We start from the raw sequence: 21431 nt of genomic DNA on the forward strand, positions 1-21431 counted from the left end.
CGACTTAACTCTTTGTCACCTGGTATGGACTCATCTGCCTTCCCAAGTAGACTTGGGTGGGCTTGGTGGAAAGGCTCAGCGCAGAGCGCAGAGCGCAGAGCGAGGTGGGGGTGGGGTGGCATGGTGCTTTCCTGTTGTCACTGAGCCCCCCCCCCAAGGTCCCGGCTTCCGTCCCCTCCACCCGGGAACTCTCCCAACTGTGAAGCACTGTCCCCCATAATCAGCCACAGAGACAAGGGCGCTGGGCGCTGCCAGGAAGAGCTTTCTCGTTTGGTTACCCATGTGTGCTAGGCTCAGCTACACCCAGTGTCGGGCGGACATCTCCTGTCTGTGGTGGCCCCAGTGTTCTGCTCGGCAGGGGTGGGTAGCGGGCGAGGAGAAGCCCCGGGCTTGGAGCACCCAGGGAGGGAGGACTCTGGTCTTCGCGGGCGGGCAGAGGGTGGGTGAACCAAGGAGGCGCAGGGGAGGGTGGCTCCGATGGCCGTTGTGCTTAGATTTGGGGTTTCACTGGGAGTGTAGGGTATGGGGGTGTTGGTAGGGAGGAGGAGAGGAAAACTGGATAGCAGGCCAGGGGCCGTGAGTCTCCTAAATTCCTCCAGGAGGCCGGAGCAGAGCGCTTCGTCAGGACCTGACCAGGGTATGGGATTCAGTAGTGAGGGTCGGCACAGGGGCAGTCACGCGGCTGCTCCCACCCTCGGAACTCCACCCACACTCACAACGCAGCCTGGGGTTGGTAGGCTGAGGGCTGGAGGGCACAGCCACCCAGAGCCCAGGATAAAGGACATGAAGGCCACACCGCACATGGGCAGATCTACTTTATTCCCCACCCAGGCTTGTGTGGGCTGGCCGGCCTTAGAAAGCCACAGGCAGAACGGAACAGGGTTGAAGCCTAGGGATTACACCAGGGGGTCCAGAGGAGGCAAAGGAGGCCTAATGGATAGTGCTTTGTCCTCGCCTGTGTCCACGCCCAGTGGTCCACAGGGTGACACGGGGTGGAGTGGGTCATCTACGGAAGGCACTCAGTGACTGGGACTAGGGTTGCACTGTGGGGGTGACAGTGTCCTCACAGCTGGTGTGCAGTAAGGGGGTCTGTGTGAAGGATGTGGTGGGGAATCCCATTCTGCACTCTCTGCTCCTCTACCCTCATTCTGTGACCCACAGAATATTCCAGGCCACCCTTCCTGGCATCTCAAGGAAGCGATTCAGATCCCATTGACTTCTTAGGACATCAAGGGAGCTTCAAATAGCAATTAGTACCAAGGAGGTCACTGCTATCTGGCTTGGGGGTGGGTAGGTGACAGCCATGGGCATGGGGTCACCTCAGGGGGACCCCCACAGCATCATGAATAAATCTACAGACACAATGACAAAGGCGTCCCACTTCAGGAGCCAGCAGCTGGAGGGACCACACCTGGTCAGGTATGGGATGTGTAGGTTGGTGATAGCTGGTTCAAGGCAGCCCTGCTGTGCCCTGCCGGCCCCTCTTCCTCTCCCTGGCCCCCTCCTGGGTCTGACTAGCCTCCCTCATCCTCTTCCGGGCCCGGGCCCCGGCCCCGAATCTGGTCCGTGGAGGTAACTGTTCCATGTGGAGGACCTTGTGTATCTGCCGGAAGGCCACAAGACGCAGGGCACGCTGCAGACAACAGGTACCGTCAGGGAGTGCTACCCTAGCTGGACTTCAGGGATCAGACCTGCGGTCCCCAGGGACCAGTGGGCTGGTCTGTTTGTTCTGTTGTTACAGTTTCTGGTGCCAGGCATGTGGCCCTGGGGAATGTCACCACTAGCTGGTGGCATGGGCTGGCTTGGAGATCTTGGGACCCCACCTTTACTTCCTGGGTAGAGGGACCCCAAATTCCTTGTAAGATACTCAACCCCCATGAAAGCGGCAATGTTTGGTACTTGGGTCTGTGTGGCTGTGCACTTCTTTTGAGACTGGTGTTCATGTAGCCAAGGCTAGCCTCAAACACTCTCAATAGTCAAAGATAGCCTTCTGCCTCCACCTGTACTGCTAGATGGAACCAGGGCTCTGTGTGGGTATGACAGGCAAGTGCTGTGGTCTCATGTGACCCAGGCCAGTCAATGTCACCGGTGGGAGCTCCTTACTCCCAGCATGTGAGGGGGGACCCACGCACCTGTGCACTGGCTGTCAGGTCTTCTCGCTGCTGTGGGGTCATGGGCTCCAGGGCGTCCTGTGGTCCTTTCTCACAAGGGTCCTGTAGCCCTGGGCCATCTGAGCCAGGAGAGGGTGGACACCCTTATGAGAGACTAGTGAGCCACGGTGGGTCACTGTGCTGTGTCTGTAGCACGCGGGGCCATGGGCTGCATCGGGCAAGGTCTAGTCTTGGCAACACAGTGGGCTTTACATGGGTCCCCTGTGGTGCCTCTGTATCTGTGCCTGTGGTGTGTATGTAGGTACACAGAAGGCCTATGTAGGTACACAGAAGGCCCATGTGTCAGGCCTGACCCTAGACCCTCTTTTTCCACTCAGAATCCAGGAGCTCTTGGGAGCTACTTCCTTCTAGAGCCCATTCCTGCCCCCTCGGGGGACGGCCCTGTGCTGGTTTCTGTTCCTCAGACTCCTTATGTGGCAGAGGCTGGCCCTGAACTCCTGAACCTCCTCTCCTTGCCTCCCTAGTGCTGGGCTGGCAGGTGTAGGCCCAGACTGTGCAGTGCTAGGGTTGGGACCCGGGGGGTTTGGGCACTCTAGACAGTGCTCTGCCCTCTGAGCCACAGCCCAGCCCCATACAGTGGCTCTGTAGTCACAGCAGAGCCCTGTGGCTTCCCTGGAACTTCAGTCATGGTTCCGGGGCACTTGGGCTAGGCAGGCAACAGGTACACCGGCCACAGCACACGATGCAGCCAGGAGTGTAGCCGGTGGTGGTGGCATGGGGCAGCTCTGGTTTGGTAATGAAACAGATTCCTGCCTCTGTTCCTAGAGGGCAGCAGCATGCCTCTGTGCTTTGGACTGTAGGTAGGGACAGGCTCCTGGTGTGAGGTGACCTTTTCTTCTCGGGCACGCATGCGGATGCCCATGGCTTCTGCTGCCCGTGCCCTATCCCATCTCCTGCTCCATCACTGACCTGTCAGGAGCGCGCCCGTGGCCACATACTCCAGGACCCGACGCATGGCATCCCCTGGGCTCAGGGGCCGGGGCGCACTGCTCAGAACCTTCTCCACCAGCAGCTCCATGGCCTGAAGGGGACATGGAGGTGGCAACCAAATGCAGGGACATGCTGTGGCTTAGGCAGAGGCAGGACTGATAAACAAGGCCATGCTGGGGTGAGTGTCTGTGGCCAGACAGGTTCAGATGCTATGACACGGACTGTTAAAGTCCTAGGGGTGTCCTCTGCAGTGCAGCCAGCACAGGGGACACCCCGGGGTCCTCTTCCTGATGTTGGTAGGTCTGTGTGATGAGAGCCTGTACCCTTGGGACATCTGCATAGGGTCTGGAATTCACCTCCCAGCTTGTTTTTTTTTTTTTTCCCAGAGCTAGGGACCGAACCCAGGGCCTTGCGCTTGCTACCACTAAGCTAAATCCCCAACCCCCCAGCTTGGGGTTTAAGGTGGCAGGCAACCATGACAGTGACCCAAGGGGCCTGGTAACACCCACCCACTCTGGGATGGGTGTGCCGAGTAGGTGGCTGAACCCTACTTGTGCTTCCCCACCTGTGCCTCCCCACCTGTGCTTCCCCACCTGTGCCTCCCCACCTGTGCTTCCTCACCAACCCCTGCAGCCTTACCCAGGCCGGCAGGGCCCCCCAGGGGGGCAGGCATCGGCACAGATCCCTCAGAACTCGGATAACAATCACGCATGGCTGCAGGCCGCTGGCTCGAGCCTTGGGGAGGAGACACACTGTTGTTCAGGGAAACTCTGGGGCAGACTGTGGCTGGTGACTGTCCCCACTGCAGCCCACTGTGACCTGACCTGGAACCACTTTGCATGGCGGAGGGCTGCCAGGGTCTCGAGGCACCTCTCCCGGTCCAGGATGTCCTCTGGGTCAGACAGAGAGTCTTGCAGTTCTAGAAGGGATGGAGCCCAAGTCCTTTCTGCTGAGCTCCAGCCCCACAGGGTGGCTGTGCTCAGACCTGTCTGTCCTGACTGAGACAAGGTCTCCCTCTGCACTGCACCCTGGCCTCTAACTCATAGTCCCCCACCCCCACCCCAGTGCTGGAATCACAGGCTGGTGCCACACCCAGCACCTAGAGCATTCCTAAGTGAGCGATGGCACTGTAGATCTCAGAGACCCTGTCCCTAACCTCCACAAGCTGAGGTGTGGTTCAGTGGGAGGAGACCTTCCAGGCTTGTGCGAAGGCCCTGAGACACCAGCCCCAGCTCCACTGTGTGACCCCGTGTGACCCTCAGGTACCATGACTACCAAAGCCTTTTTGCCCAGAACAGAGTGAGCCTGCTGTGCCTTGCAGGCTCAGGGCAGGGAGTTGGGGGTGTACCTTGTTTTACGGAAGGGTCTTCCCGCATCAGAGGTGAGGTGGCAGACACGGTGACCTTCACCCCAGGCTCCACACAGGCCGAGATAACAATGTTGGCGTCATGGTCAGATGAGACCTCATACTTGTCCTCTGCCACTATCTGGGTATAAACATGAAAAGAAGCCACCAGATTCCAGCTGAGCCTCTAGTGCACATGAGCAGGGGGCAACTGGCTCGTGTACCCATCTCTCCACCCTCATGTGCCTGCTGCCAGTGTTCCAGACCCTGCATCAGGGACCTCTGTGTGACCTAAGGCCCACCACAGGAGCATATATATGGCAATGCTGAGGAACCTCCATATGTAAAGAGCATCTGTTGTTCAATAAGATGTGACTTGATAGTAAAACAACTGGTCATGAACAAAATATCAGACAGAAAAGGAAAAACAAATGGCCCTTTGCACAAATCAATCACCTCTGTGTCAGACACAAGGAAATAAAAACTGTCAAGCTGCCACTGACACCTGTGAGTACAAAGTCTAGGGTGTGTGTGTGTGCACGCTCACGTGCACTGGTATTGAGAACAGATCCCAGAGCCCTACACATGAGAGTGCTCACTACTGAGCTACAGCACCACTGGCCCTGGCCAGAACTTGTCATTCTCCTGTCTCAGTTCCAGAAGGACGGGTGCACACCCAATCCCTTTCTTTTGTGTGTACCAGAGACTGAAGTCAGACTGTTTCTCAATGGCTTCCCACAGGCGCCCCAGCTCCCTGCTTGGCCTGCCTCAGGACTCCTGCTCCCAAGTGCTGGGATTGCGGGTGTGCACCGCCACACCTGGCCTACTCAGACTCAGATCACAGTGCTTCTGTGGGAGGTGACAAGCCAGCTCCTCGCCCCACAGGCCTCTCTGTCCCCTGTGACTGCAGACTCTGTCTGGCCTTGTGCTTACAGACAGCTCGCGGGGCAGCTCCTGCTTGATCCTCTGCAGCAGGGAGTGCGTGGGCTTCTTGGAGCACAGCAAGATCAGCTGTACACTGTGGTCCCCGCGAAGGACCAGGCCCTTGGCCAGAATGCCAACCCGCACCACTCCCTTGAGCATCCTCGGTGGTGGGGACACCAGGGTACTGTGGGGACAAAGAGGCAAGAGTGTGTCAGGAGGGAGGGTGCTGCACGGACGTGGCCCTCCTACAGGGGAGGGGACACAGGGAAATGAAACACATTGCTGCCACCCACCCAGAAGCCCACACAAGCAGGCCAGGCTACCCACAACCTATCTGTCTGCCATCCAGCTATCTATGTTATTGACCTATCTACCTGTGGATCTATCCATTTACCTACCTATCTATATCTGAAACAAGGGCTTACTGTCCATCCCAGGCTACTCTCACACTCACAGCAATCCTCCTGTTTCAGCTTCCTGAGTCCTGGAATTACGAAGCCCAACACACAGGGAAGCAGGGTAAGAGGGACTTTCTCTGTCACAGGCCTGGTGAGGGGACTTGAGACAAAGGGGTAGGACAGGACTTTAACCCGTGGCACTCACTAACCCTTGCTGGCTGCTCTCCTCGGCCAGCGTGTCCGACACCAGTCTGAGGGCTCGCTCTGTGTGGGACACGGCTGTCTGGATAGCCTGGAGCTCCTCCTCCGTGGGGTAGATGGAAGCGTGTTTATACATGACATGACGGTCATCGCTGCTCTCTGGCCGCCGCCCTGACTGTGAGGAGAGCTACTCTCATCAGGGGTGGGCTGGGGACAAGACATCCAGCCCTGGCAGCAATTCTGAGATTGTCGGAGGGCCAGGTAGGCCCCAGGGGGCCATGGTGGGTGGCCATTGACTGGGCAGCTCCCACGGGGGAACACGTGCAGGGGACTTGGGTCTGGGTGGGTGGCTCTCCTCCAGCAACATTCTTCCAAGGCCAGAGGCTAAGAGCCACACAAGGCATGTCCTCCTCAAGCCTTAGGTCCCTGCTCAGCCTATGAGGACAGACACTTCTGGAAGGCTGGGGGAGCCACCGTGTGGGACAGACATGCATGTGACCCAAGGCTCCAAAGGTCTGACGTGCCACACTGGACCCACAGCACTGTGTAGTCTTCAGGGTCCTGTGCCCTCTGAGGGGCTCCCAAGGCCTGGTGGGGAGTAAGTGTCCTACATGTCACAGCAGTACCCACCTGGCGCCGGGGGCTGGCCATTCCTGGTCTGGTAGTGGGAGCTGGCAATGCCCAGGTGGGTGACCCGGGCAGCTGCTCCTCCACCTGGGGCTGTGGAGGCTCCTCTGGCTGCCTGCTGTGTTCTTCTTGCTGCCTGTGGGGCCAGACGGGGACACAGGGCTGTGGTCGCCAGAGGCCTGAGCCAGCCCAACAGACAGTCAAGCTCCAGGGCTCAGGGAGAGTCTGAAGGGTGAGGCGGGAGGAGTTGCAAAGACTCCAGACCTCAGGGGACATGGGGCCATCAGAGGTCAGGGGATATGGGGCCATCAGAGGTCAGGGGACATGGGGCCATCAGAGGTCAGGGGACATGGGGCCATCAGAGGTCAGAGTTCATGGGGCCATCAGAGGTCAGGGGACATGGGGCCATCAGAGGTCAGAGTTCATGGGGACATCAGAGCTCGGGGGACATGGGAGCATTAGAGGTCAGAGTTCCTGGGAGTTTCAGAGGTCAGGGGTCATGGGGAACATTTGAGAGGGTTCGGAATATCCGATGTTGAAGGACTGTAGGGAGGCCAAGAGTGGACGCCATGGTCACCTTAGCTCAGAGTTCCAGCGCCGTGCATCCTCCAGCCGTGCCTGTGTCTGCTGCTGCTGCCTCTGCAGCCGCTTGGCCAGCACCCTCTGCATGGGGCCACTGGGCCGGGGGGCCACTGGAAGTGTAGGGTCAACTTTCTTCTGCAAAGGTAAAGCCAGACAGATGGTGACCCTGGAGAGGACAGGTGGGCGGCCATCCGGTGGGCACAGAGAAGTCCCAACTAACAACCGCTGTTCTTAACAGATTCACCATGGCAGCAGTAGGGGAAGCAGGCTGCACACAGCCCACAGCAGCCAAAACGGGGCACTCTGGGAAGATGTCCTACCCAGGTTCTAGAGGTGGCTTTCCATGATCAAGACTGCTTGGGTTACTTGTGGGCCACTCCTGTTCCCTCAGTTGTGTGGCTGGCCCAAGCACCAGGCAGGGTCATGAGTGCCCAGTTCAGCCCACTTCTGGGAACTAAAGTCACTCAGCCAAGCACAAAGCAAGTAGGGCTCCAGGGTGCGCATGACTTTGTGCATCTGCAGGGTCCCTGACAGCGTGGGAAACTCCTTCCAGTGAGTAGCAAAGCTATGAAAGTGTCCGCCTGCCCGCCCACCTATCTCCATACACACTCCCCACACCCTCGCCTATCCATGCACCCCCTCTCTACCCCTTCTCACCTCTTTCTTCCTGTTCCTCTCCTCACCAGCCACCTTCCCCTACCCCGTAGCCCTGGCCGTCCTCTTGCGCCCCCTTGCCGGACACACCCTGTACTGCAGCCGGTGCCGGCGTCCGGTCAGGTGCATGTCTCTGGCATTCCGGTCATTGAAGCTGCATTCGCAGAGCTTGCATCGGAAGCGGATCACCTTCCCCTCCTCGCTGCACACCTGGGACAGAACACAGCTCAGCTTCCCACCCGCCAGCCCTGATGCCCTGGCAGAGGATGCTGGGTACCAACTCAGCCAGGACACTGAGCCCCCCATGGGGCTGGGAGGGGTGTGTCATCCCAGAGGAGCGGCTTTGAAAGCCCAGGGGGTGTCCCTGACCTATCCCTTCATCCCGTCAAACTCGCCCTAGGGTGAAAGGGCCACCTGACACCGCGTGGGCTACCAGGTCCTCTCTTTGTCCCCATGACCATGTAGCAGGCCACCGCAGCTGGCTCTAGCTGGTGAGCACCTCACTGGACAAAGTGCATGGAACAGAAATGCAAAGCTAGACCCTGCCACCCATCGCCTACACACACCCACCATTGCCTACACCCCCCCCAGGGGACATCTGCACACACTGACAGGAGTGACACCCGGTGTTGCTGGAGCAGTGGCTACGGAGTCAGCGGGTGAGAGGCAATGCCCTACCCCGGGTGTTTGTGCAGTAGTCGGCCACACCACACGGGTGCGGGCACCGTACTGCCCAAGGCCCTTCGGGATGGCATTCATAAACTAGGACTTTAGGGTGGAGGGGACCAGTCTGGTTCTCCCAGGCAAAGCTGGCCAAGGTGTGAAGTCATCTGAGGTGGACCGAGCTTAGCTCTCTGCTGCCTGGGACTGGAACAGTGGGCTCTCAGGCCTCAGGGCTGGACGCCCTGCGTGAGCTTCCCGCTCTCTGGTCCTGCTTCCCTTCCCGCTCCTTGTGTGGAAGGCCGGCCTGCTGAAGGGCTACTATGGCAACTTCCTTCTCAGAACCACAGCGGGCCAAAGCTGAGCAGACCGTTGGAGCTCTGTCACCAAGACTCAGTGTCCCAGCAGCTGCTCACCTGCTCGACGTACTCTGTGCCCACTGGCTCTGTGTCTCCGGAGATCCCCGAAGCTTCCCCGGAGCCTCCCCTGGCGGCCTCTGCCTTGCAGTGTGATGGCCGCCTGTCTCCAGGCCAGCTGTGCACTGTCTGCAGCTCAGGTGACCCTGCCAGAAACCAGGGTCGGCTGCAACCTCAGGCCTGCCCCATCCCTTCCCTACACACCACAGGACTCTAAACCAGAGGGGTAGCTGGCCGTTCCCTCTTGTGGAAACTACCATGGCCCCCACATGGAATCCTGCAGCCACAGAAGGGCAGGCCATGCTATCACGCAAGCTGACAGCAAAGGCCACTGCCTAGCTGATGCAGATGGGTCACCTCGAGGGAACGCCAAAGGACAGCGGCCTTCCGTTCAAGCTAAGTTTTCATAAGACTGGTGGCACACACTTGGAATCCTGGGCTCAGAAGGATAAGGCAGGAGGATCACCAGTTCCAGTTCACCATGGGTTACATAGTGAGACCCTGTCTCAAAAACCAAGAGCTGGCAGGGTACGGTGGGCACACCTTCAATCCCAGACCTTGGGAGGCATGGATAGATGGGTCTCTGAGTTTGAGGCTAGCCTGGTCTATGGAGTGAGTTCCAGGATAGCCAGGACTACACAGAGCAATCCTGTCTTAAAAAGAAAAAAAAAACAAAAACAAGAAACCACTCCTAAAACTCCAACAGCTGGGGCCGGGCTCGGGGGCAGAGCTCCTGCCTGATTTCCCCCGTGAGGGGTGCTGATACAGTCATCTGTCCACATGTACAGAGCTATAGAGACCTGTACCCTTGCGTGAGGCTGCTGGTCCCTTGGCTGGTGCTGGCCGGCCTTGGGTGTGTGAGCTGTGACGGGCATGAGCTTCATGCTTGACTGAGGTCTCAGGGGTGCTGTCCGAACCTCGGGTGTAGGTGACACTCCGTGGTGTGGGCTCAGAGGGAATGGGCTTCCCTAGCCTGGTGTGCAACTTGAAGACCTGCAATGGACCCCACAGCATGTTTGGGAAACAAACGGTGCACTTCACACGAACAGGCTGCTGGCGAGAACGGCGGTGTGCCCTGGTTTCTACACTCTGTGGAAACCTCCCCCTCAAAAACATGTCCTGGAGCCACCTCCTGCCTGCGGCCCCATTTCTCAGACTTGGCACCTCCTCTCTCTCTCTCCAGCACTCACACCAACGTTGCCTATGGCAGCTGTCTCTCTGGTTCCCAAGCCATAGCCTGCTGTAACCTGTGCACCAATGAGTGGTTTGGGGGACCCCGGCGTGTTCTCTCTCTCTCTCTCTCTCTCTCTCTCTCTCTCTCATGCTAGCAGCTCATCAGACATGCACACACATGCACACCGCATGCACCTTGGGATTTTCTAAGAGCAGCTATGTCTTGTACCAAAAAAAGGAAGGGGTAACAGCACACACACACACACACACACACACACACACTTTTTGACAAATTAAAACCAAGTCCAAAGGTGTGTCACGGCAGAGGAATGATAGGGACATTTTCTTTTGAACATGAAAGCTAAAACATTTAAACCAGGACGGAAACAAAAATCTCAGCAAAACCCAGGCAGCTGGCACGCATTCCTGGCTGCAGCCCATAGGGTATTTTATTCTGGCCACAGATAATTCCTGGGACCATCACCTGAGGTCACCTCTGTCTCCAGCCACATCAGAGAATATTCAGTCACAGTCAACATGGCCCCCTCATCGTGTCCTCATCCACCCCCACACCCACCTTGCACCTGCTCAGAGCTGGTGGGAAACTGATTGCTGGCCCGGGACACTCATACCTTCTGGTGCCTGGCTCCCCTCATGTGGGCAGCGTAGGCATCCGCCCCCGTGCAGGACACAGCACACAGGCCACAGTGAAGGCTCTGGGATCCTCTAGGACCTCCGCTGGGCTGCGTGCCGGTCCTCTGAGCTGCCTGCTTCTTCCGGTGCTTCTGCCCTTCCAGGTGGTCCCGATAGGTCTGCAAAAACGAGTGGAAGGCCTGAGGGGTGGCCCTTACCGGAACCCACACAGAGGGTCCCTGGCTTCCTCCACCACTTGTGCCCTAAGTTAGAAGAGTCAGGGCCTATGGGACGCATGGATGTCACTTTAAACTCTAGACGGGATTTTCAACGAAACACTCACCAAGGGTCCTGAGTATATTGTATGGGAGCAGGGGGCTGCCCCCAAGCAAAACCTGGCCTTTCCAGGCTGAAGTTCAGGGACAAAGGTCTGAGTTCTGTCCCCAGGACCCTAGGAGCTGTCCTCTGAGGAGGAGGAGGAAGAGGAGGAAGAGGAGTTTGAGGCAGGAGCATTAGGAGTTTAAGGTCATCCTCAGCTACATAGTGAGCTCAAGACCAGCCTGGGCTACAGGAGACCAGCCTGGGCTACAGGAGACCAGCCTGAGCTACAGGAGACAGTCCTTAAAACACAGCCGGCTCAGCAAGGCAGTGCACGCCTTTAATCCCAATGCTTGGGAAGCAGAGGCAAGCAGATCTCTGAGTTCGAGGCCAGCCTGGTCTACAAAGCGAGCTACAGGGGAGCCAGGGCTGCACAGAGAGACCTTGTCACCAAACAAACAACCCAAAGTGACAACAAAACGGGTTGGAAAATTGGCTCAGTGTTAAGAACAAAATTGGAGGGTATCCGCCGCCCTCTTGTGGCCTCTATGGACAAGGTGCGCATGTGCTGCATGGACTTAGACGTAGTCAAAACACTCATACACAGACAATAACATAATTTTTAAAAAAGAGAGCAACAGATGTGATACACTTGCATGTGATTTCACAGGGATCTTCCACATGGGGGCTCTGCAGATGAGAAACCCACAAACCATACCACATCCAGGCTTCGGGGTCCACAGAGCCAGGTCACTGGCCCATGTCAGAGAGAAAAGACTCCATTCTTAGAATTGTGAAAGCTAGGCCAGCCATGGCCAAACAGCCTAGGCGCGGCGAGAGGACTGAAGACCGCCCAGAAACAAAACGACCGGCTGGGGCGTTGATGGGCGGGGCGGGGCTGGGGGGATGGAGGGATTAAAATTAAGAGGGTGATGAGTTAGGAGGATTGCATGCTCAAGGCCAGCTTGGCTACAGAGCGAGAGTGCAACACTCTCGATTTCAAACCAGTGTGTGCACGCGGGCGTGTCTTGTGCGTTCATCTGTGTATGGATCGCTGTGTTTATGTCTCTGTTGTGTGATGGATGTATGTGCGTGCGCGCGGGGGCGGACTGTGACCTCAAGGATGTCTGGAAAGCAGCCTATGATTCTGACAGGTTATTTCTCAGTGCTTTCTTTTCCACCCCATTCTCCATACATTTAAATATAATTTTCTGTGTGGGGTGTGTTGCCTGTATGTGTCTGTGCCTGCCTGCCTGAGGTGGCCAGCAGAGGGCGCCGTGGTTACAGGGTACAGGACCTCGCCACGTGGGCCTGGGAGCCAAACCCTGGTCCTGCAGAGGAACTGTGACAGGCTCACGGAGCCCAGATTGGCCTCACACTCATCACGTAACCAAGGATGGCCTGAATTCCCCATCCCCCTGCCTCCACTGCGGTGTGGTACATCTGCCACTATAGTTTTTGATAGAGGGTGACACTGAGCCATCCAGCTGCCGGTCCTGACCTGCGGCCCCGCGCAGCTGACCCTGCAAACTTCGCAGTAGTGCATGGAGGGCGGCCTGGGGCCCGCCTTGGGCTTCGGCAGCCTGTCCAGGAACGGCAGCGCGTCGCTGGTAAAGGTGGGGTCCCAGGGTCCTAGGACCGGGCCACCCCACGAGTCCGGCGACACCGAGTCCGAGTCGGGGCTGCGGGAGCTTGGTCCTAGGAAGGAGAGACAGGAGAAGGTGCAGACGCAGCCAGGCTACCCCTGGCAGCAGATCCACAGCGTGTTTAACCGCACTGCAGCCCAGGCTGGACCCGGGTGACTTGGGTGGCTGTAGCACCAGGACAAATCTCAGGCTGGCGCATCAGCCTCCCTGTGTGGGTCCAGCTTCCTGCAATGTCTGCAGCTCAGCTGGCCGGATCTCAAGGACATTTTAGATCTGGGACTACAGCTGGCAAAATGGCTCCACAGATAAAAGTGCTTGCCCCCAAGCCCGATGTCCTCCCGAGCGCAGGCCTGTCCTGTATGCCCCAGGCCGAGTTGTGTGGAGCCCCTTGTGTTGTCTACACAACCCTCCGACCAGACCGTGCTCCCCAGCCCCTCAGAGAATCCCCACAGCCCACCTGGCCGGGAGAGCGACCTGGCTGACCGCTCCCGTGAGTCTGTGCGGCTCTTGGTCGCCTTCTCTCGGCAGCCGTGACCATCCTCCTGGAGGACACAGAGAGAAAAGCAGCTCAGGGAGGTATGTGGGACGCTCGGGGTGGGGGACAGTGAGGTGGGACGCTAAGGGGGCAGTATGGTAGGAACCACCGGAGGCAGTGCACAGCCAGCTGCCCCCAGGGTTGGACCCTGCTCATCCAAAGCCATGTTTGATGAGACAGGCTGTCATAGGCCAGGCTGACCTCGAACTCTCCAGTTAGCCAAGGATGATGATGTGACTCCCCAGTCTTTACCTCTGAGGTGCTAGGGAAGACAGGAGCTGCCCCTAGGCCCCGCTTATGTATTGCTGGGGGACAGAACCAATAGCTTTGTGTGTGCTGGGTGAGTGTGATGCCCAGTGAGTTACATTCCCAGCCATTAAAAAAAAATTACAGTTTATTAATTTACTGTGTGTACATATGTGCACGTGTGAGCATGGGGAGAGGCATGTGCCAGAGCACGCATGTGGAAATCCGAGGACAGTTTGTGGGAAATCAGTTCACTTTCCACCACGTGGGTCCCGGGGATCAAATGCAGGCCATCAAATTTAGCAGCCAGTGAGTGCCTTTGCCTACTGGCCACCCACCAGCTCCCTCCCTCCCCCCCTCCCCCCCTTCCTTTCTTTCTTTCTTTCTTTTTCTAGTCAGGGTCTGTGTAGCCCTGGCTGTCCTGGAACTTACTCTGTAGATGAGGCTGCCCTCACAGAGACCCGCCTGCCTCTGCCTCCCAGTGCTGGGATTAGAGGTGTGCCTCCACACCAGCCTGTAGTTTGGCTTCTTTGAGGCAATATTGCCACACCCAGGATCACCCCACCCCCTGCACAGACGATGATCCTGCACCATGCAATGGATCTGACACTTTGTGACAGTGACACAGGGATGGAAAAGAAATCGGGAAAAGAATGGCTCACGAGGTGCAGGTGGCCCCACCACGAGGGTGAGCCACCTCTCTGTCCCTGGACCTATTCACTCTGCTGCCCCTCAGAGATAACCAGAGTCATGGCAGGCCCTCAAATGCCACCAAAGCCCCCGGATGAACAAGAACGCCAGAGCTGCACGGGGGTGTGGAACCTCCTCCTGAGCCCCACCACGACCCTCCTGATGACACCCAACTCTGCCTCAACCACCTGGCTCCTAAAGTCTTCTCGGTACGGAGGGCACAGTCCGGTTCCCCAAGTGTTGGCAGTGAGAGTCAGGGGTGAGAGGTGGGTGGCAGGAGGTGTGGCTGTGGGAGGGAACCCTGAGTTCCAGCACCCGCAGGACAGCTGTCTGGTGGAGGAGACCCCATCAGAGCCAGTGTAGGTTCCTCCCAGGGGCCACTATCAGGCTGGGCCACAGCTCTGTACACATCGAAGCCCCCAGATCTCTCTGGGCTCCTTGGGGGCTATCAGTGTGGTGCTCCTGTCACTCCAGAGTATGTCTTGTCCCTAGAAATACAACTATAACATAGCTGAGAGCCAGGGGCATCATGCATGGCCCCACACGACACTCCCACATTCCCTGGAGGTACTAGGGGCTTGGAGATGGCCAATGGTTACAGTGGCAGTTGCTCTCACAGAGGATCTAAGTTTGATTCCCAGCCCCCACCCAGTGGCTCACAACTGTCTGAACCCCAACTCTGGGCCATCTGATGCCCCTTTCTGGCCTCCATGGGCACTATACACATGTGGTGCAGACACATATGCACGCAACACACTCATACATGTAAAAAAATTAAATAAAAGTTCGTTGTATGGGATGATGCTGTAGTACCTGGTGGGTGGATGCTGTGGTAGGTGCAGGACCCCGGGACCGGCTGTTGGATGTGGGGCCCTGGCTGGGGTGGGGCTGGGAGCAGCTGTACCCCACTGTGACTCCTCCTCTAGGTGCAGGCGGCTGGCTGGTAGGTGCCAGGGCCAGGCTGACAGTGCTCTTCATCCTGGGGGTAGACGGCACAGTGTAGCTGGCCCCAGTGACTGGGAGGGAGAGAGTGGAGGAGGGCTGGGTGTCCTCAGTATGTGACTCCCAGAGCAGGTTCTGGGCCAGGCCAGCCCCTCACTGCTACGGGGCCAGCGCAGAATCACTGTCCTAACTGTATGAGCACTAACTAGGTGATCTGGTCAGCAAGCCCCGGTCCTCTCGTGTTGGTCCCTCCAGCATCCGGGGCATAGGTGTGTGTCACCATCACGATATTTTATGTAGATGCTGGGGGTTCGAACCTGGGTCTTCACACTGGTGCACCGCGAACTTACACCAACTGCAGTGTTGTCTCTCCGGTATGGCTTGATATCCAGGCACAGCCCGAGAGAAACCCAGGCAGTTGAGGGCACTTGCAACCAACCGGGTGTGGGCTGCCTGTCACCCCAGGGATATTTCTATTTTGTGAATGTGGCTGATTTGCTGGCATCGTTTGTGTGACTGGCGCTGAGGCCAGCAGAGGGCTCCAGGCTCCGTAACTGAAGCCAGAGACAGTGAATCACCCCTGCCCTGCACCCTCCACAAGTGGGGCCCTGCCCTAACCCCAACCATCTCTCCAGACACTCATTTTAGGCAGGGTCCCACTACTGCCCCGATTGCTGGGAAGATGGCACCAACAGCACCCAGTTAAAGCTGTCTGTGCCACGGAAGCCCTCGGGGAGGCTAGGGATGTGATTCTGTTTGAGGGTTCTCGTGGCGCTAAGAACCCGACCCAAACCCACACGCATGCTCAGTACTACCTACTGGGAGTGGCCTCGGCGGCAGCTTGGTAAACCCCTGGCTACCGGAAACCCATCGGAGAATCTAGGTGGGAGCAGGAGACGTCAAAGCTGTGTGACGCTGTGAGATCCCTGTGTCTGTGAAAACTGGCATCACAGCTGAGGGTTCAGGCATTTGTCCACGGGGATCCTGAGAGATACACCATGGCGAGCACATCCAGACCTCAAAAACTGGACCTAGATCAGAAGCTGCCAGAGGGGGGCCAGGCGGCACCTGGAAGGCTGGGCTGCCGCATGATGGGGTTGTGGTCTTGGTGACGGGCAGAGGCCTCTGGAGCGGCTCCAAGGGACAGGAAGCGGACACGTTTCCCTGAGTAGCTTTGTGTCAAGTCAACCCAGGCTAAAGTCATCACAAAGGGAGCCTCAATTGAGAAAAGGTTTCCATGAGATCAGGCTGTATGCAGACTGGTAAGGCATTTTCATAATTAGTGTTTAATGGGGGAGGGCTCAACCCATTGTGGCTGGCGCTATCCCTGGGCTGGTGATCTTGAGTTCTATAAGCAGGCTGAGCAAGCCATGCAGCGAGCGCAAGCCAGTAAGCAGCACCCTCCACAGCCTCTGCCTCAGCTCCTGCCTGTTTTCAACAGGGGCAGTGGTGTGAAACCATGCTGAGCTGAGCTGAGCTGAGCATTTTGCGCCCTAACTTCTTTTGGCCATGGGGCTTCACCATGGCGATAGTAACCCGTCTAAGACAGACTGGTGCCAGGCTCGTGAGGATTCAATGAGACAGACATCACCATGTTCTATGGAGGACTGAGAAGCCATAGAGCGCTCCCAGCTTAGTGAGCCGTAGAGAGAATTAGCGGGATGCTCTCCCGCAGGATGCAGGGTGCCTGGTGGAAGCCAGGCCTGTGAGGTTCAGAGGGAGTGAAGATTGCATGGGGGCCATATGCAATTCTGAACTAAGGGTCTGTGGTTCTGGTCAGCTAGAGAAGAAATGAGAAGAAGGCTTCTGGGAAGTGCTTCCTGAGAGCCAGCACATAGCTGTGTTCCAAAGGTAGCCAAGGCTGTACCTGGGGCTGGCAGCCGAACTTAGTCAGGGTCACCCCGGTGGCCCTGGTTTTGAAGGCATGAATGGGTCATGGAGAGCAGCTGAGACTTGGCACCGTGAGAGGCCAGGAAAGGCCACTGGTCAAAGTGCAGCCTCGGTGGCAGTTGGCGGCCATGGAATGGAGGGGTCATGTGGAGAAGTTAAGGGATCCTATGAGAGACTCTGGGCGACAGTGCAGCCCCGTTACACACAGAGACCACAGTGTTTGGGAGATGCCAGTCCCATGGGACGACCACCAAGACTAGCAGCAGTGGTGGTGGAGTGGAGTCAGGCACAGCTTAGAAGACAAGGTGAGTGTGCTACAGGGGCCGGAGCCCCAGAGGATCCCACAGGATCCCAGGTGTGGGATCCTGAGTTGTCTACACTGCTGGGATTGCTTCGGCCTTGCTCTGCTTTTTTTTTCTTTTTTCTTTTTTTCGGAGCTGGGGACCGAACCCAGGACCTTGCGCTTGCTAGGCAAGCGCTCTACCACTGAGCTAAATCCCCAACCCCCCCCTTGCTCCACTTTTGACCATGTCTTGGTTCTTGGAATAAGAAAATATTTACTTTAAAAATACATATTGAAAAAAAAAAAAATAAAATAAAAATACATATTTATTTGATTTTTACAGGAGCCCACAGTTGAGAGACTTGGAAATTTTAAAGAGATTTTGGAATTTTACAGAGCAGATTTTTTTTTTTTTTTAATTTTTTTTTTTTTGGTTTTTTTTTTTTTCGGAGCTGGGGACCGAACCCAGGGCCTTGCGCTCACTAGGCAAGCGCTCTACCGCTGAGCTAAATCCCCAACCCCTTTTTTTTACTTTTTGTGTGTAGTTTCTTTGCCTACATGTCTGTCTGTGCACCGCATGTGTGCCTGGTGCCTGCAGAGGCCAGGAGGGGGTGTTGGGTCCCTTGGAGTCACAGGTGGTTGTGAGCTGTCAGGGGGCTGCTGGGTATCGAACCCAGGTCCTCCGAAATGACAACTGGTGCTCTAACCACTGGGCATTGCTCCAGCTCCAAAGAGACCGAATCCTAAACTGATTTGTAGAGAAGTCTGAAGTATGTTTTGTATTGTGGTATTGGTGTTTATTGATGTCTGGTAGACTGAAGTTATTACTAAATAGTGCTGTTACTGGGGTGTCGATTGGCAAAGGCCAATTGCGCTGAACGGTTTTATCAACCGGACACAAGCTAAAGTCATCTGAGAGGAGGGAACCCACGTGAGAAAACGGCTCCGTAAGATCTGCGGCAGGCAAACCCGTAGGGCGTTTTCTTAATCAGTGATCAGTGGGGGAGGGCCCAGCCCACTGTGTGGGGCCGTCCCTAGGCTGTGGTCCTGGGTTCTATAGGAAAGCAGGCTGGGCGAGCCAGTAAGCAGCACCTCCGTCAGGAGCCTCTGTGTCAGCTACCGCCTCCAGGTTCCTCCCTGCAGGTTCCTGTCCTGGCGATCTGAGAGTTAAACCAACCCTTTCCTCCCCAACTTGCTGTTGATTGGAGTGTTTTCATTCCTTCTTTCTTTCTAACATCTGTATATTTCTGTATGTTGTGCCATGGCGGTGAACTTGCCTGACTCTCAGGCCAGGAACTCTGGTCCCCACAGTGACCCCCTCACCAGCTCTTGGCCCTGGTATATTATTACTGCAACACCACCCCTAACCAAGACACCTACTGAGGAGGACATGTCCCCAGCCGTCAGTCCCCACTCCTCACACATCCAAACTCCTTTTCCTCACAACTTGTTGCCTTCATTCATTGTCCATTTAGTTAGAGACAAGGTCTCCTTAACTCACTCAGCCTGGCCTCATACTCACTGTAGCTCAGGCTGGCCTTGAACTCAGACACACACGCACACGCACGCGCACACACACACTGCCTTGCTTCTCTCCTCAGAGATAGAACTGGAGGCCTGTGTCTTTACTGTGTCCAAAGACCAGAGCCTCCCTTCGCCCTGCCTGGCTAGCCCCCTCCCCCCATCCGTTAGACACAGAACCCCAGACCCCATCCCTGTCTGGAGAGTCCCCCATCCGTCAGGCACTAAAACCCCAATTCATCCCCATCTGGAGGGTAACCCATCAGAGGCCAGAACCCCCAATCCATACTCACCTGGAGGGTCCCCCATTCATCAGAAACTACAACCCCCAATTCATATCCATCTGGAGGGTCTCCCATCCATTAGACACCAGAACCCCAGACTCCATCCCGTCTCGAGGGTCCTCCATCTATCAGATACCAAAACTCCTGACTCCATCCCTGCCTGGAGGACCCCCCCCCCATACATCAGGCACCAGAAATTTCAATTCTATCCATCAGGGACCACGACACCCCACCCTATTCCCGCTTGGAAGGTTCCCCAAGGTCTCAGGTCCTCTCTGAGGTCAGTCCCCTCCTCCAGCTCTGGCCTCCATCCTAGGATCCCAACCTCCCCTCCCAGGTCGGTCCCTCCTAGGCTGGCCCCGTCCCCCTAGGGGTCCCCGCCCCCACCCAGTCTGTCATTCCCCGGACTCCCCGCCCCGCCCTCCCGCGGACCCCAGGGACCGTCGCCCCGCCTCGGGCCCGCCCCGCTCCCCGTGACTCACGACCCAGTCCCGCGGGGTTGGGGCGCCTCGCCGCCCACGGGGCTCGTTACCTGGACGACGGGCTGGCGCCCTGCGCGAGGCCGGAAGAGCTGCTAGCCGCCATGTCCGCGTCCTCCCGGAGCCCACGGGAGTGACGTCAGGGTCCTGCCCCCGACGCACCGCCCCGTGCTCGCTCAAGCCCCACCCCTGTTCCAACTTGCCATCTATAGACCCTGAGAGCCTCAGCCTGGCTCCGTCCACTGACCAAGACCCGCCCCCTGTTCAGGAGGCCTAACTGGTGCCTCTATGATGATGAAGGGACATCTTGGGAAAGTCAGTACTCCACCCCCATCCCTATCCCCAACCCCAACCCCATCCACCGGACTGCCATCCTAAGGATCAGGGATCGAACTCCAGTTGTTGGGCTTGGCGGCAAGCCCCATCACCTGCTCATGTACACCGCCACCCTCCTCAAGTCTTCTATGAAGCAAGGCGGAGAACTGGCTGATTCTTAGACAGACAGCTTGGGAATCCCAAGGCCGAGAGGGCGGGTGGGTAGCACGTGACCATCCTTGTCCCGACTTAGGTGTGTGGCCCACATCTTTCTAGAAGGCAGAAGACCGTGAGTTACATATGACTTCTCCACCTACTATTTATTACAAGCCCTGTGCCCTTGACTTGCTCCCGGGGAGTCCAACAGTTTTCAACTTGTTCTAGAAGGGTGAATTTGTGTACTAAAGGGAACACACAAAATGGAGTAATGCTCTGCCCAGAAAATGGAAGGAAACCCTGACACCTACTCCAACATGGATGGATGGCCCTTAAGGGCGAGACAAGCCAGACACAAAAGGACACTCAGGCCAGGATCTCACTCCCAGGAGATCCCTGTCCTCAGACTGACAGACACAGGAAGTGGGATACAGGAAGTAGGGATGATGGAGACAGTGTGGGGTGGACCTCAGCCGCAGTGTGGATAGATGGAAGGTTCTGAAAGTCGACGGTAGGGACAGCCATACCAACAGCTGAATAAGCCTCGTGCTCAGTGAGACGGGCAGCCACACGTTTTCCACGGTGGGAAACACTTAGAACAAACCTATAGTCAGGGAGACTATCTGATCTACACTCACATGTGATTATATGAACGTCGCAGGTCTGAGAGCACTGACAACACAGGCAAAGACCTGTGGCAGGAAGGAAGTCATGGAATGTGCAGAAAGAACCTTGGAGATCCACTACCCTGCGAGGTTACCCGGGAAAATAAGAAAGTACAATAAACTGAGTGGGGTGGGGGTTAAATCCCAAACATGTATTCTCTCCTACTTTCCAGGACCAAAGTCTGGACAGATTAGTTCTTTATGGACCCTGGGAAGATCCTTCTCTGCTTTCTTTTACCTCTGGTAACGTCTGGAAACAGACCGCAGTTCCCAGCTGCTAAATCAAATCGCCAGTTTAGTCTTCATTTCCCCCAGGACCACGCACGCCCTCAGATCCTCGGGGGTGGAGGGAAGGATTCTCGTGAGTCTCCATCCCTTGACCACGCCCCCAGACCATCACTGGGGAATTCTGGGCGGGGCTTCACCTCTGATCGGCCCCCCACTCCTCTCTTTATGTTGGTGGGATGCGTGTGTGTGCATGTGTCAGCGCACATGCAGAGGGCAGAAGTTGACATCAATGGCTCTCCGACTGCTTTTCAGTTAGCCCCAACTTCTACGCCTACTCCCCTCCTTCCTGACATGTCCACGCACACCCGCCGAACTATCCCCCATGACCCCTCGTCTCACTTCTGAGATGGGGTCTCATTAAATTGCCAAGCTGAACTTAGGCTCACTCTGTAGTCCGCCCTGGCTTTGAACTTGCAATCCCCTCTGCCTCCGCGGTCCCAGTACTCAAGACCAGGATGC

The 21431-nt window shown here is 56.9% G+C and overlaps 1 protein-coding gene across 1 annotated transcript; it reads right to left on the reverse strand.

Moving 5' to 3' along the window:
- Positions 1 to 800: 800 nt before the first annotated feature.
- On the reverse strand, positions 801 to 19654 carry Zfr2 (zinc finger RNA binding protein 2). The gene is made up of 19 exons (XM_032907303.1): positions 19608 to 19654; positions 17469 to 17472; positions 14963 to 15199; positions 13136 to 13220; positions 12534 to 12730; positions 10714 to 10893; positions 9715 to 9901; positions 8909 to 9054; positions 7923 to 8042; positions 7174 to 7313; positions 6600 to 6732; positions 5978 to 6144; positions 5380 to 5554; positions 4450 to 4588; positions 3926 to 4020; positions 3741 to 3836; positions 3081 to 3192; positions 2133 to 2230; positions 801 to 1633 (listed from the first exon to the last, which is right to left on the reverse strand). The coding sequence occupies exons 1-19, from the start codon at positions 19652 to 19654 to the stop codon at positions 1451 to 1453; spliced, it is 2541 nt and encodes an 846-aa protein (XP_032763194.1). The 3' UTR covers positions 801 to 1450.
- Positions 19655 to 21431: the final 1777 nt, after the last annotated feature.

Source organism: Rattus rattus, chromosome 1, assembly GCF_011064425.1.
Source record: "Rattus rattus isolate New Zealand chromosome 1, Rrattus_CSIRO_v1, whole genome shotgun sequence".
In the NCBI taxonomy this organism is placed as follows: Eukaryota; Metazoa; Chordata; class Mammalia; order Rodentia; family Muridae; genus Rattus; species Rattus rattus.

Bases quoted from the DNA above. Each gene is read 5' to 3' on its own strand.
- Zfr2 (XM_032907303.1), bottom strand. From the start codon at position 19,654: ATGGCGGCTAGCAGCTCTTCCGGCCTCGCGCAGGGCGCCAGCCCGTC. The intron at 9,902-10,713 runs GTATGAGTGTCC...GGTCCATTGCAG, and splicing joins GGGGAGCCAGGCACCAGAAG to GTCTTCAAGTTGCACACCAG. The intron at 4,021-4,449 runs GTACACCCCCAA...CATCCCTTCTAG, and splicing joins AGACCCTTCCGTAAAACAAG to AACTGCAAGACTCTCTGTCT.